Source organism: Lactuca virosa, chromosome 7 (genome assembly GCF_052849685.1).
Source record: "Lactuca virosa cultivar CGN04683 chromosome 7, Lactuca_virosa_CGN04683_v6, whole genome shotgun sequence".
Classification (NCBI taxonomy): domain Eukaryota; kingdom Viridiplantae; phylum Streptophyta; class Magnoliopsida; order Asterales; family Asteraceae; genus Lactuca; species Lactuca virosa.
In genome coordinates, this window is record NC_136432.1 from 185,774,823 (window position 1) to 185,790,525 (window position 15,703).

The window sequence follows — 15,703 nt, forward strand, 5'->3', positions numbered from 1 at the left end:
TTCCTAGCAACGGTAGTGCCTTGAACTCCAAAGTTCTTCCATAGACAATTATCGACCATACCTGAACAATGATAGAACAACTGAACTCTGAATTCACTGGAGAACTATCGTTCTAACCCTGGCCGATTATCATCTAAATAATACTCTTTCACAGATCCCGACAAAGATCTGGAATGATAACGGTACACGCGGAACCCACTCCGCAAGATGCGTCCCTCTGTGGGTTCATCAAGGACTTTTTGGCATGTAGAATGGCATATAACAATCCTTGATAACCCAGACAGTAGCAGAGAACCGACCCAAGATCTGGCTTATCCAAACTCACTCACAATTCCAAAGCGATACAAATTCTCGACATCCACATAGTGGCAGTAGAAGATGACATACACACAACATCTGGAGGAATCCTGATCACCTTCTCCAGAGATACTTGGTGTAAAGCTCCCTTCCAATCCCGATGACAAGAGATAACTATAGGATCCTCCTTCCGGAAGGATTCTAAGGATTCACAGGCTTTGGGCTTCAGATGAGCCCCTAACTGCCTCACGACAAATCTGGCCTGAAAGACCCCGAGACGACTACCGCGAGCTCCCAAAGTCCCTTCCTTGGCTGAACGAAAGACCTCCAAGGTCCATTCCCAAAACTTTACGAGTAATCTACGATGAGATGAACTTCTACGATCGCACATCAACTGGCCCAGGACCTGCTCCTGAGCCGGAACCAGAATCTGAGTCCCCTTATTGAGTGATCAACACTATACCAAACTGACATGCAAGATATCCGAATATACCCAAGAATCCTTATCCTATAGGCTTCCTGGATGCTCCAAGACTCTCCCCGATTCGAGTATGGATCCTGTGCTTTCAGTAGTACGGGCCCAATACTACCTTCCATACCTATCCATACTTTCCTCAAGAATCATCCCAAATCCTCCAAGTCACCTTCTCAAACTGATACCCCGAATGCTCGCTAACAGCGCAACCAGATCCACTAAAACATTTCCTAGGCTTTCCTAGGTTCTCGACCTCACCTAGCCCTCAACTGCTGAAAGACTCCTACCAACGTCAACTAACTACCTCATGGATATAGTCACATGCAACAAAGACCAGATAATCCTTCGAGTAAAGGACTCAATCCTAGAACGGTTAGACTCAAACAAGAGCTGCGCAATATGGCCAAGTCCTTCACTCTGAGATTATCCCACTTGTGCCCCACGTGGCTTTGCATATCCACTTAGTAGTTAATTCACATCGCCAAGAGCCCCACAGAGCACAAATCAAGCAACATTTAGACAATGGGGAAACCCTAACCAGCATATCATTATTCATACCATTCTATACTCTAATCAAGAATCTGTACTAGCATGTAATTCAAAGGCTCATACAATCAGGCATAACCTAAACAGGCCATCCTATCACTGATTGATCAGTGCTAGCATGCAGATCTACAAGCACATACAATAGGCATATAAGGCATCCTTCCTAGATCCTTAGCCCTAATCTAGCATGCGGTTCTCATAAACATATCATATCATAACATAACATGTATGAGTATCTTGGGGAAAACTTACTTGAGCTCAGCTGATTGCACACATCACACACCTTGTTCTTTTTCAAAGTTCCTTTTTCTCTTTTCAAATTCTTTTCAAAATTCTTTTTATAAAAATGATTTTTCTTTTGACAATTTTCATACCAAGTCCTCAGTTTGAGTCCAGACACACTCGATAGTGTGCCCGAATCCCTCAAACCAAGACTCTGATACCAACTTGTAACATCCCAAAATTTAAGACCAAAAATTTCGTTTTAATTAAGTTATTTATAAAACTAACAGTATAAGAAAACATCCATGATAACATATCATGTCAAAACCAGTATGTCAATAATCAAAGCATGTCATTATAAAACAATATCAAAGTATAATCCCAAAGATATCATGTGCGGAAAAGATAGTGTGATACGCTGCGATCGAGCCGACTCTTTTCCTTTGAAAACGAAGTACCTGAAACCAAAACTGAAAACCGTAAGCACGAAGCTTAGTGAGTTCCCCCATCATACCACATACCATACAAATCACGTACTGCCAGACATATCTGGGTGCCCGACCTACCCTGTCAGGCATATCTGGGTGCCCGACCTACCTTGTCAAGCATATCTGGGTGCTCGACCTACCCTGCTGAGCATACCGGGGTGCTCAACCTACCCCACTGTCAGGCATACCGGGGTGCCTGACCTACCCCATGTCTGGCATATTTGGGTGCCCGACTTACCCTCCGGTGTATCTCAACCGGTTACGGGGACTATTTCACCCGCTACCACTACCACATAATAACATAACATAACATAAACATACTGTGAGGCATACCGGGGTGCCCGACCTACCCCTTTGGTCCTTTCGACCTGATACGTGGACTATTCCCCCTACTACCACTATCACATATCATCATACCATACTAGTACATAAAACATAATAGATAGCGGCATACCAGACAATTATCACAAAGACAATTATCTAACAAACAGCTCCAACTAGTGGGCCGACATTGTGGCCTTAGACCCACTTCTACTAGAAGGTAACTCACCTCACACTGCTGAAGTCTCGTAGACAAAACTCTAGCTACTGGATGACAGGTTCTCGAATTGTCAATCATCAAAATAACACCCAATTAGTAATTGGGTTCCAATACATATCCATAAGTCCATGCTTGGGGTAAAAGACTACTTTACCCCCATCTTAGCTTGATTCAAACTCAAGGCCCAATCCAAAGGCCCAAAAGTCCAACTATGAATCAAAGCCCAACATATGGCCAAATTTTCCAAATTGGGCCCAAACCTTTGCTTGGTCTTATTCTAAGGCCCAACCATTTATTCTAGTCCAAACATTTAGCATTCTAATGGCCCAATATCTCATAATCATAAAGGCCCAATTATGGCCCATCTATGGTCCATATTTCCAAATTGGGCCCAAACCCTCACATGGGTCTTACCCAAAAGCCAATCCATAAATTCTTAGTCCATATTATTGTTCTTGGATGGCCCATCAATAGCCCAATCACCAAAGCTCGATAGAACGGCCCAACTCAAAGCCCAAGTGAAATTAGGGTTTTCACATAAAATGACGATTAGGGTCAAGTGTTTCTTACTTAACCCATTAAGGACTTAATCCATTAAGTCCATCAATCTACTAGATAAATCATATGGTGTGATCAGGTGTAATTCACAATTCCATTCCAAAGGCCCAAAATGCGGGTCCCGATAAGTCCAAACCAATAATTCCAAAATTAGGGTTTTCTAAACCCTAATTAGGGTTTTCAACCCAGTCACAACCCAATTAGGCCCAATAGCTAAGTCTTTGGATCAGTTAGGGTTTCATTAGGCCCTTTTAGGGTTTCATTAGGCCCACTAGGGTTTCATAAGTCGGGCACCACCTACTACCACCTCAGGCAGTGGTGGTCAGCGGCGGCAACCACCACCTCATGGTGGTGGTTATGGTTCTAGTCTATTTTTGTCCAAGCATCCCAAACAAAATCTAAACACAAACAAAGCACACCGCCACCCAACACGACTGCTGATGGCGGCAGGAGGCGGGAGCCACCACCTCACGGTGGTGGTTAAGAGTTTTCTTTTGATTATACTAGCATCGATTACAATTTACAACAAAAATCCCAAAAACACACACACTAATATAAACACACACACACACACAACCACCCTTGTGGTGGCCGGTGGTGGCACATGGTGGCAGCCACCACCTCACGGTCGTGGTGGTGGCTGTTCTCTGTTTTCCGGCCAAAGTAATACATACAACATAATACATCAACACACACCTAAACACATGGTAAAAGACGCACACGGCCACCTTCCACGGTGGCTGGTGGCGACGGAAGGTGGCAGCAGACGGCGACCACCATGGCTGGCGGCCATGGTGGTTCTTTTCCTCAATCTCCGGCCAGCAATACTCGCACAAGACATCTTGGGTCCATCAACACACATATCCAAACAAAACACGAGACCACAGCTCCCCAACTATCGACTAGGCAGCTGGAACAAATTGAAACGACGACCAAAGGCCATATCCGGCGGCAGCAGCGGCACACATGACGTCGAACACCTCGAGAAGGACGGAAATGCGAGATGAGGTTGGTCTAACCGAGAGATTCTGGTCGTTCGCGGCCTGCTCTTCTTCGTTCACAGCTTACACTTTGGTCTCAATGGGATTTCTCCGGCCATTCACGACATTACAGGCGGCATCAGGTGGTGGAACGACGACCTTCGTCGACGAGGCAACAGGCGGAAATGGTGGCTGTCGGACTCAGTGATGCAAACGGCGGCTGAGGAGGGCTCCTATGGTGGTGGCGGCGACCGGAGGTGAAGAAGGAGGGTGGCGGTCGGTGGTGGGAGGCATAAGGGTGGAGGTGGCGGCTGTAACATGGTCCCTAGGGTTAGGGTTTGCATTGTTTAAATACCTGGTGCCCTATCAAACTTCATTCCATAATGGCAGGAATGGTCCCTCTCCATAAAAATCCTTTCTAACCAAGGCCCATAATTTACTCTTCATACCTCTGCTCCCACAATTCTTTTCATATCAAATCCAACAGTTACCAAACAGCCCCTCCTTTACAAATTATTCTTAAATGAAGTCCATATGTTACCATTCAGCCCCTTAGCTTCCAAAATGTCTTCAAATTAAGTCCCAATAATTTACCAAGTAGTCCCTGCATTCACAATTATTTACAAACCAATTCGGAACTTACACTTTTAGCCCCCAATTTCTAAATTATGACAGTTATTCCCTCGAAACCAACACATTGCTATATAATTATTGATTTTAGTGCTACTATTCATTCATTATCTTGTCTATTTATTTATTTAATAAATGGGGTGTTACATAGACCAACACAATCTGATCGCCCAACAAAAAGTTGATGTGAAACGTGAGCACTTGGAGAAATAAATTGAAAAAAAGCAATCAAAAATAAATAAATTGAAAAAAGAAAAAAAACCCAAAAATAATAACAATAAATAAATGATGACATGGAAAGTTAAAGATGTTATAACTAGTTGTCAATTTTCTCCATTTGATGACATGAAAAGTTAATTAAAATGCATGTTTGGTGTTATAACACCATTTTAACATGACATATGAGGTAATACTTATTGGATGTGATAACTGCCCACGTCTAAAGCCGGTTAAAGTGAAGGTACTATCTAGAGTTTCATAAGGCCATCTGGTATACATAACACGGAGGGATTCGTGGTTGAGGTGGACCACGACCACGACCGTGCATACCATCCCGACCGGTCGTGGTCGAACGTGGTCGTTATGTTTCGTGTTCCCGACGACGAAATGAAACGGTCAATGAAAATGTTTTCATTTCTTTTGACCGTTCAACGGTCATTTTTTAAGTTTTATTTATTTATTTATTCAAAAACTCAATACCTATATAAATCTAATAAAACCATCACATTTCATCACATTTTACTCTCATTCTATAAACCAAAAAACACATGGAGGATTTGAAATTGTTAAATTTTTTTGACTCGGATGATGACGGGGAATTCATCTCGACCTTCTTCAATTTTGTGCAACACATTCACAATGAAGAAAGTTCGAATGTTGCTCGTACAAGGGCGGAATCGTGATCGCTAAGTTGCACACGACTTATTGGTACGTGATTACTTCGCCGATAATTGTCTTTACAATGATGACGCATTCGAACGTCGTTTCCGTCTAAATAAGGCTATATTTTTACGTATTAGTAATGCTTTAGAAGCCCGTTATGATTTTTTCAAACAAAAACTCATCGCTATAGGAAAAATGGGTTTTAGTAGTATACAAAAGTGTGCGGCTGCGCTTAGGTATTTGGGATACAGTATAACATTTGATGCATCTGATGAATACTTCAAAGTATCCGAGAGGGCCGCAATTGATTGTGTAAATTGGTTTTGCGCATGTGTGTATGAGGTTTTTCATCAAGAATATTTGCGTAAACTAACTCCACGTGATATTGAGAGATTATATTCGCCTCATGAAGAGAGGCATGGATTTCTGGATATGCTTGACAGTCTAGATTGTACGCATGTGGCTTTGGAAAAATGTCCAAATGCATGGCGTGGTCAATTCACTCGAGGAGATATATGCGAACCAAGTATAATCCTAGAAGCTGTCGCATCTCAGGATTTATGAATATGACATTCTTTTTTTAGAGTCGCGGGGTCTAACAACGACATTAACGTTCTTGGTCAGTCTCTACTTTTTAACGATCTTTGGATCGGCAAAGCATCTGATATGACGTTCACGGTAAACGGGCATTCGTACATATACGGTTACTACCTATGTGATGGGATATACCCGGATTATTCTACACTTATGAAGGCATATTCGGCTCCTCGAAGTGAAAAGGCAAAGTTGTTCACAAAGAGACAAGAATCAGCGAGGAAGGATATCGAGAGGGCATTTGGAGTCCTCAAACAGACGTGGCATGTAGTGAAATACGCTACACGACTTTGGGATAATGATATAATTAAACAAATGGTCCTAGCATGTATTATAATGCATAATATGATCATTGAAGATCAAGGTCGAGCGATTTGCACGTATGATCCAGACGACGTCGTCATTCCGCTTGAAGAGTTCGTGCCCGGAACGAATGAATTTTTATCACGAGTTGTTAAAATTCATAATAGCGAAACGTGTTTCAATCTTCGAAAAGATGTCGTGGATTATTTGTACAAAGTAAATATGAACGAAGAATATATAAATCACTTTAGGGGGTGTTTGGATAGGAAAAAAAGAGGGTGCTTATTGTTTATTCCCACAACAATAAGCTAAGTTTAAGTGTTTGAATAAAATCCTTAAAAATCAGCTTATTGTGTTAGAAAATAAGCTGATTTTAATAAGCATCTTCCCCATTGGTTATTGCTTATTCCCATCACAAATAAACTAAAACTAAGAGAAAATTACAAAAATGGTCCCTGTGGTTTGCCAAAAGTAACAAAGTTAGTCCCTATTAATTTTTTTTGATGTAAATGGCCCCTGTGGTTTGCAAAACTTGCACAAATGGCCCTTTTTTGTCTTAAAATGATAAGAATTATAAAAACTAAGGGGATGAGGATTCGAACTTGAGACCTCCTTCCCCCTCCTTATTTAGCCAAAGCTCTAACCAACTAGGCTGGAGCCGAACTTGTTATATAATTCCGAAAATGAATTAATATTATATAAAAGCGTAAATAATTAATAATAAAAAAAATAATTAGAAAAAAAATTAATAAAACAAAATATATTTTCAGCGTATTGTAAAAAAATATTTTTTACAAAAAATTTACTTGTTTTTTTTACGTATTTGTTTTACATAAAATATTTTTTTTAATGTATTTAAAAAAATACGTTTTCGTATACTATGCTATTACATTGCTATGATCCTAAAAACATATTTTTACGTTTTCATATAAAAATACGTTTTTTTCCTTTCACATAGAAAAAAAAGTTTTTTTACGTATAAAATATGTTTTTTTATATATTTAAAAAATACATTTTTGTATAAAATGTTTTTACGTAAAAACATTAAGAACGTGATAACATAACGTAAAAATATGTTTTTAGATCAAATCAAAACAACTTATATTTTTTACGTAAAGCAAACTAAAGACGTTTTTTTTACGTATGGGTGATTGGTCCCTCACCCATATAACGTTTTTTTTTACTTAAAAACGTTAACGTGATAACAATTTATATGAAAACGCATTTTTACGTTTTCTTTATGTAAAACATATAAGTCGTTTTGATTTGATCTTAAAACATATTTTTACGTTATGTTATCACGTTCTTAATGTTTTTACGTAAAAACATTTTATACGAAATTGTATTTTTTAAATATACAAAAAACATATTTTATATGTAAAAATAACTTTTTTTTCTATGTGAAAGAAAAAAAACATATTTTTATATGAAAACGTAAAAATATGTTTTAGGATCATAACAATGTAATAACATAGTAAACGAAAACGTATTTTTTTAAATATATTAAAAGAATATTTTATGTAAAACAAATACGTAAAAAAACAAGTAAATTTTTTGTAAAACATATTTTTTTACAATACGCTAAAAATATATTTTGTTTTATTAATTTTTATTTAAATATATATTTTATTATTATTAATTATTTACGCTTTTATATAATATTAATTAATTTTCGGAAATATATAACAAGTTTGGCTCTAGTCTAGTTGGTTAGAGCTTTGACTGAATAAGAAGGGTGAAGGAGGTCCCAAGTTCAAATTCTCCTCCCCTCATTTTCTATTTGACAACAATTCTTCTCTAGTATGTATACAAGTTTATCCTTCATCTTTTCTGAAGTTTTGATAGAAGGATTCCTCTACTAATGTAAGACAATCAACTCCATTCGTTAGAATAGCTTCCATCGAGTCTCTGCACCTATCCTTTTTTATTTTCGCTTTCTAAACCTTTGTTTGTTTTCGGAAAACATGATTTGGCTCAGGATTGCCCATTTTTATTAATTCCAGGGTTTCTCTGAATTTGAAAGTTATCGCTTAGTAAGTTTCCATACCAAGGCTCAATCCAATTAAGTCCTTAGCGTCTATACAAGGACCATTTTTATAATTTTGTCTAAAACTAACAAGCAACAAGCTAATAAGCTGATAACACCCTTAGTGAATCACTTCCTCCCTCTCCCACCGCCATCTCATGAATTTACAGAGATGGAAACTGAAAGCAAATAGGAAGAGGATATTTTATTGTTTAGGATTGTCGTTCAATTTGGTTCGATTTTGGGCTTTTACACAAATCAGTGAAAGAGACAAATAAAATGGAGAAGAGAGATGTCAAAAGAAGTCAACAGCATGAACGACTTATGTAATTTAGTCTTATTTTAGTGGCGTATAGGGAAGAACTTCAACTAACACCAACTCGTGGACGATGGAACACGTCAAGAACCAGAACAACACTTTTCATAGCAATTTACTTTTGAAAAACCTGTAAGTTAAACACCCACTTAACGTATAATTCGGTTTTTTCAAATATATATGAATTTCCCGCGATTATGATTGACGATCGATGATCGATGCTCATGACGTCTGAGTTTCTTCTTCCGTTTTTTACAGTTATATTCATTATCGTCGTCGTCCCCAAATGACTAGGTCAAGAATGCACTCCAACCGTTTGTTCAAAGTTCTGAAAGAGCCAACGCGTTTGACTGGTAGATTGGAACAGAGTGATATTTCTTCTACCTCGGGTGCTTGTTATATCCATATAATATTCAGACGTTCTTTCTTCCCTTATTCTGATACCTTTTTTTATCATTTTCAAAAATTATTCAACTAGACTCAGCCATTGTTTAAGAATCATTCATATCTTCAAAGGCTATAAATTGTTTGATCATTTGAGTAATGAATCGATTCACTTTCAGAAAAATATATACAGGTAGTAATCCTAGTATCATTGGTGCTCGAAGAAAGATCTCAGAATCATCAATACATACAGCAAACTGCAACTCTATCTACAGAAAACTTATTTCAGGCTTAAGGGATAAAGCCATAAGTACATTCCAATCTAGATCTGCAACAAGCATGGAGGTAAACTTTGAAGATTTGTCAAAGGTTCAAAGAAATGAAGTTGACCACATTCATATGCTAAATGCGACTTATGATAATTATGATGGAGTCATTGTGGACATTAAGGAGAATATGGATGAAGATATCTTTACCACTCTACTTCAAACATCAATATCCCAATGGAGGCAACAGGTAATTAATTTAATTACTTTTCATTTTAATTTCTTTCCCTATGTTTCAATTAAAAGGAAGTCTTTAATTTATATAAACTTGCAGGGTAAAAAGGGAGTTTGGCTTAAACTGTCTCTTGAACTTGTGAGTCTTGTTAAGCCTGCAGTGAAGGTAAATATAACTATGATACATGATTGATTACCTTAGAAAAACAATAAAATTTTTAAAAAAATGACTTTTTTTTATTTTTTATTTTGTTTAGGAAGGATTTTGGTATCATCATGCTGAACCAACATACTTGATGCTTGTGTATTGGATTCCTAAAACAAATCATACTCTTCCATCTAACGCTTCTCATCGTGTTGGTGTTGCTGCTTTTGTGGTCAACTCAAAAGGGGAGGTTGACTTTCTACATTCATCACCTCCATATTTTTATATTAATTTTTTTTTTATCTGAACTTAATTAAGCTTGTGTATTTTGTGTTTTTAGATTCTTGTAGTGCAAGAGAAAAGTGGAGTGTTTAAAGGCACAGGGGTATGGAAATTACCAACTGGTAGTGTTGAGGAGGTGCGCATTTTATATATTTATTTTCATAATTAAAGACTTTTCTACGCTTTCATAATATAATTAATTAAATATTTTGTATTCACAGGGTGAAGATATATGTACAGCTGCAAGCAGGGAAGTGAAAGAAGAAGCTGGAGTATGTATTCTAGACTATGACTTTTTAAAAAATCAATTATAAAATAAGTCGATTTTTAATCTAATTTTTTTTTTAATATCTCCAGATTGATACAGAATTTGTGGAAGTTCTAGCATTCAGGTTAGAATTACACTAAAATTCCAAAACTTGAAATCTTTGAATGTAAACTGATCACATTTGCATGAATAATTAATTACAGGCAAAGCCACATGTCATTCTTTAGCAAATCGGATCTAATGTTTGTGTGTATGCTAAAACCAACATCTTTTGAGATCGAAAAGCAAGAGTCAGAGATTGAAGCAGCTAAGTGGATGCCTATTGAAGAATACGCCAATCAGCCCTTTGTAAAGAATCGCAAATCATTTGAGTATATTGCTAAGATATGCATAGAAAAGAAAGATAACAAATATGTCGGCTTCAATGCATTATCTACAGCAACTGCTACATCTCTCAAAAACAGCTATTTGTATTCTCATCATCAGGAGGAGTAGTTATCTGATTCACATATTCAAGAACCCAAAACTGGAAAAACAGAAAATGATCATGAAATTAAGACTCACATTGAATGTTAAATTGAATATATATGTATCTTGTGCATTACTCCAAGTATGCAAAATTTGTTGAAATTTTTTAGTAATGTTAATATTTTAATCATTCTTTTATAATAAAATTAATTTTATTATTAGTAAGTGTCAAATAGGAAACTAGTGTAATCGCATGATGTAATTATTTACTTTTAACCTTGTAGACGATTTTCTCATAATCGATGATCATTAGGATTGTGAATTTGGTTTTTATTAATAATGTCATTCATAATTGTTAGTGTATCCCTCGATACAATACCATCCAACAAAATTGTTATATATGTTGGATTATCACGATCTCTTCATAAAGATTTTCTTGGAGAGACAATCTTTGATTCCACATATATCTTACATGGTATCAGAGCTCACGTCCCGTACCCCGTGTTTCAGCACATCCTTGTCTATCATCATCAAGCCTCCAACTCTGAGAGTGTCAATATATCTCACATTGTTATGATACTGTCCAATAAATGTCTATATATGTTGGATATTTCCTTCTCTTCATAAGACTTTTTCGAAAAGACAATCTTGGACTCTACATATATCTTAATGTAACATTTATGTTGATGATATTTGATTTTATCAATCCCTTGATTATCAGGATATTAGTTGCACTCAGGATATTTAAGCTATGATCATATTAATAATTTGGTAAGCGATTATATTAAACAACATGGTATCATAACTTTAGCTAGGTTGAACTTGTGATGCGGACAAAAACCCTTTGTCGCGGACCACCACCTCCAACGACCTTCTCTAGTCATTGCCAAAATATTGGGATATTAGTTGTTGATGATGATATTTGATTATATCAATCCTTTGAATATTGGGATAGTAGTTGTATCAATCTCTTGATTATCATGATATTAGTTGTATTCAGGCTATTTAAGTCATAATCATATTAGTAAAATGGCAAGCAATTATATTAAATAACATAATCGTTTGTAAGATATATGTCAACCAAGGATTTGATGCAAAGATATGTTAATTCCGACAACAATGGGAATTTTGATGAAATGAGCATTTTTTTTCAAAAACTATTGACATTACTTGTAAAATGGGTTGTGGGGTTTCTTTCTTTAACGAGTAGAAATATACAGAGATACCTAGATGAAATTGACAACACTTAAAATAAAAATAATTAATAAAACTAAATAATAAAATAACAAAAAAAGTGTAACGTCCCAAAAATATGATCCAAAAATTTCATTTTTAAAATAAAACAGTATTCCAAAAACATTATCCATACAACCCAAATGAAAATAAGTGTATCAAACATCATATCTATCAGAGTAATATCTCAAAAGCAGAAACCATGTGGTATGTGCTCTGCAATCATCCCGAACTCTTCCATTTGAAAACCGAAGTACCTGAAACGTAAACTGAAAATTGTAAGTGAAACATCCTAAAAATACTAGCCAAAAATTTCATTTTCAAAATCATTTAGCAAACATAAATATCATCGCCATAGTATAAAATCATGGAACATGTATCTCATAATCTCATAAAAACTGTTATCATATCACAATCTCATAATAAATATCAGAGTAAACTCCCAGGCTAAGAAAAACTATGGTGTGTGTCATGCCATCATCCCGAGCTCTTTCCCTTGCTAGCTGAAGTACCTGAAACCAAAACTGAAACTGTAAGCACGAAGCTTAGTGAGCTCCCCCCCCCCAAACTACCACATACCATACAATAACACATATAACGAATACTGGGCCTTGCCCACTGCATCGGGCCCCGCCCGACATCAGACCGAAGTCCGGCATAAATTGGTCCCCGCCCACTGCATCGGGGCCTCGCCCGGCATCGGACCGAAGTCCGGAATAACTTGGGCCCCGCCCACTGCATCGGGCCCCCCGGAATCAGACCAAAGTCCGGAATAAACTGAACATAACATAGCATGAACATAAAGCATGATCACATAAACTGCATCGGGCTTGCCCGGTATCGGACCGAAGTCCGGAACATATAACACATATCACAGACATGCATGAATCACGAAGACATCAAGCATACATACTACTTCTCGGGACCACCCCGGCATCGGACCGATGTCCGGAACTACTATCATCTAAACGGGCCGACATTGTGGCCGTAGACCCGTTCCTACCGGAAGGAAACTCACCTCGTAAAGTTGACTGCTGGAGTGCTGGGCGGGAAATGTCTGACTGCTGCTCCGATAACTCTCCGACTACAATTCCCATAAAGACACTTAGTCAAACACTGATTACTAATCTTAGGGTAAAGTGACTATTTTACCCCTGGCCAAAGTCAACATCCTGGTCAAAGTCAACTTCCAGTTAACCTGACTCGCCGAGTTGGTCCACCAACTCGCCGAGTCCCTATCCTTTCTTCTATTCCTCAACCCGACTCTACTCGTCGAGTTTAGCAAAGACTCGACGAGTTCTCCTTCTATAATAACATCGAGTCATCCTTCATCTGACTCGCCGAGTTGTATGAACAACTCGTCGAGTTCTCCTTCATCATATGAACACGTTGTGACAACCCAAAAATTCTTGTCTTGTATAGTCCAACCATTCAACTCAACTGAGTTTCAGACTCATTTCTAATGAGTTCTAGCCTTGATAAAGGTCATTCTAAGGAGTTTTAAGCCTAGTACACTTAAGGAATGAGTGTTAGAATGTACCTGCTAGAGACACTGTGCAACATTCAAGCCTTAACACCACTAAAATGGAGTTCACGGCCAAAGAACATGAGTTTAACGGCCATAAAGTCATGGCTGGCCGTAAACTCCCCTATAGGTCACCATTCCTTCACTTTTCCTTCATTATTTCACTTACACCTCAAGAACACTCCCATTATCTCTCAAGTATCATCGAGTTCTTCATCTTAGATCTTCAAAACGTAAGTGTTTCTTCCATCTATTTGTTGATACATCTCCTTAACATGTATCATTCTTTGATTCCATCCATGGATTTCATCTTTTGAGTCTAGATCTTCAAGATCCTCAAGAACACCAAGAACACTTAGGTGTTTTGGGCCGAAAACACCCTCCTTTGCCTTCATATCGTAAGTATTACTCCCCTATACTTAATATCTAGTTAAGACTCATGCTTAGCACCTTGGAATCAAGCTTTCCCAAGAACATGAGGTGTTTACGGCCAAGACCATCTTCCTTGGCCGTAAACCCTAGTGTGAAGTGCAAATGGACCTTAATCTCTTCCTAAGGCTTGGACATAAATCTAGAACCCTTCCTCAATGCTTTAAGACCCAAATTAATACCATTTGGTGAGTTTACGGCCATAAGGTTTATGGTGTGGCCGTAAACAGCTCAACACCCTCCATTAAGTTGGTTGTTCTCATCCTTGTGTAGAGAAATGGTCCCTCAAGTTTCCCTAGCCTTCAAACACCCTCTTATGCATGTTTGACCATGAGTTTACGGCCGTAAACTCCATGGCCGTAAACTCCATGGCCGTAAACACATGGTCGTGAACACAAATCCTTGGCCTTAAACACCCTTTAGGTTAATCACATGTGATTCAACACTTCATTCCAAGTGTTTCCTAGTCCCGGAAGGTGTTTCCTTTCATATAGTTGCTTATAAACACTATATTCATGTCAATATATGTCATTTAGGACTTGTTGTGTCTCGGGACTTCATTCGTGGAACTTCTCATCCTTACGCGCATATTCGTTTGAATCACCCACATAAGGTGAGTTCATACCCCATAATCAATATTTTAAACTGTTTTTAATGCTTTTAAGGGGGGGGGGGAATACAAGTTGAACACAATGATAATTGTGTAATTGTTTGTTATAAACATTTTCAAAAGATTACTTATGTCATTTATAAGTTGTCAAAACATTTCAAAAACTCTTTTCAAGTTATGTTACTTTATAGTTTAACAAAACTCCGTTTTTAAAGTACCAGCATAACTTAGTAGCAAAATGAGTCTTTTCAATAACAGTACAAGTAAAACACTAGTAAACTATAAGGGGTATAGTTTAGGGGTTCAGTTCATACTATAACTAGAAGATACTAAGATTCTAGATACTAGAGAATACTAAGATACTATAACGAGAAGATACTAAGATACTATAACGAGAAGATACTAAGATACTATAACGAGAACATACTAAGATGCTATAACTGAACGAACATAATAAAGGTGTTGCAGCATGGGACAACTACAGGGTCTAATTATACCAATGAATCACTAACTCATTGTTCTAAACAAAAGGTGATAGTTATATTGGGTATACATGATCACATAACTTTAATGTGAATTACACGGCTTGCAATTGTTTGCTGAGGTTGCGTTTGGTTCCCAGAATCTCTTGACAGGGAGAGCGTTTAGTACAGGTACTATTCCTCACATTATGACCTTAATAAAACAAACATGTTTTAAAGGTAATTAGTACTACATAATGTCAATTCAAAAGACAACTGTGTACTTATAAATTCCCATTACTTTCAGTAAGTGACAGTTCCACTTGACAGCTAATACAAACTATTTTCAGGTCAAGATAGTTATAAACTAGGGAAAACTTACATTTTACAAACGACACACAGAACAGTCGGGTCTAGTACATTCAGTAGAAAGGGACCTATAATGCTAACTTTATGATTCCTTAGTGTATGCATTCAGGGATATATATTAATCGGGTCCAACAGGTAGTAAGATGTGTGCCTTCCGCTTCATTTCCTGTT

At 37.5% G+C, this 15,703-nt stretch overlaps 2 protein-coding genes across 2 annotated transcripts; both read left to right on the forward strand.

The window, feature by feature from the left end:
* Positions 1–4,342: 4,342 nt before the first annotated feature.
* Positions 4,343–6,828, forward strand: LOC145127383 (uncharacterized). The gene is made up of 2 exons (XM_079062596.1): positions 4,343–4,443; positions 6,204–6,828. Exons 1-2 carry the CDS (start codon positions 4,343–4,345, stop codon positions 6,826–6,828), a joined length of 726 nt encoding a protein of 241 aa, XP_078918722.1.
* Positions 6,829–8,358: 1,530 nt separating this feature from the next.
* Positions 8,359–11,123, forward strand: LOC145126602 (nudix hydrolase 2-like). The gene is made up of 9 exons (XM_079061936.1): positions 8,359–8,990; positions 9,117–9,247; positions 9,436–9,758; positions 9,843–9,908; positions 10,000–10,137; positions 10,228–10,305; positions 10,391–10,441; positions 10,527–10,561; positions 10,641–11,123. The coding sequence occupies exons 1-9, from the start codon at positions 8,932–8,934 to the stop codon at positions 10,930–10,932; spliced, it is 1,173 nt and encodes a 390-aa protein (XP_078918062.1). The 5' UTR covers positions 8,359–8,931; the 3' UTR covers positions 10,933–11,123.
* Positions 11,124–15,703: the final 4,580 nt, after the last annotated feature.

Coding starts and splice junctions, on each gene's coding strand:
- LOC145127383 (XM_079062596.1), top strand. CDS start 4,343: ATGGTGGTGGCGGCGACCGGAGGTGAAGAAGGAGGGTGGCGGTCGGTG. Junction 4,444..6,203: donor ACATGGTCCCTAGGGTTAGG/GTTTGCATTGTT, acceptor TTCTTTTTTTAG/AGTCGCGGGGTCTAACAACG.
- LOC145126602 (XM_079061936.1), top strand. CDS start 8,932: ATGGAACACGTCAAGAACCAGAACAACACTTTTCATAGCAATTTACTT. Junction 9,248..9,435: donor TGATATTTCTTCTACCTCGG/GTGCTTGTTATA, acceptor AAATATATACAG/GTAGTAATCCTAGTATCATT. Junction 10,442..10,526: donor AAGTGAAAGAAGAAGCTGGA/GTATGTATTCTA, acceptor TAATATCTCCAG/ATTGATACAGAATTTGTGGA.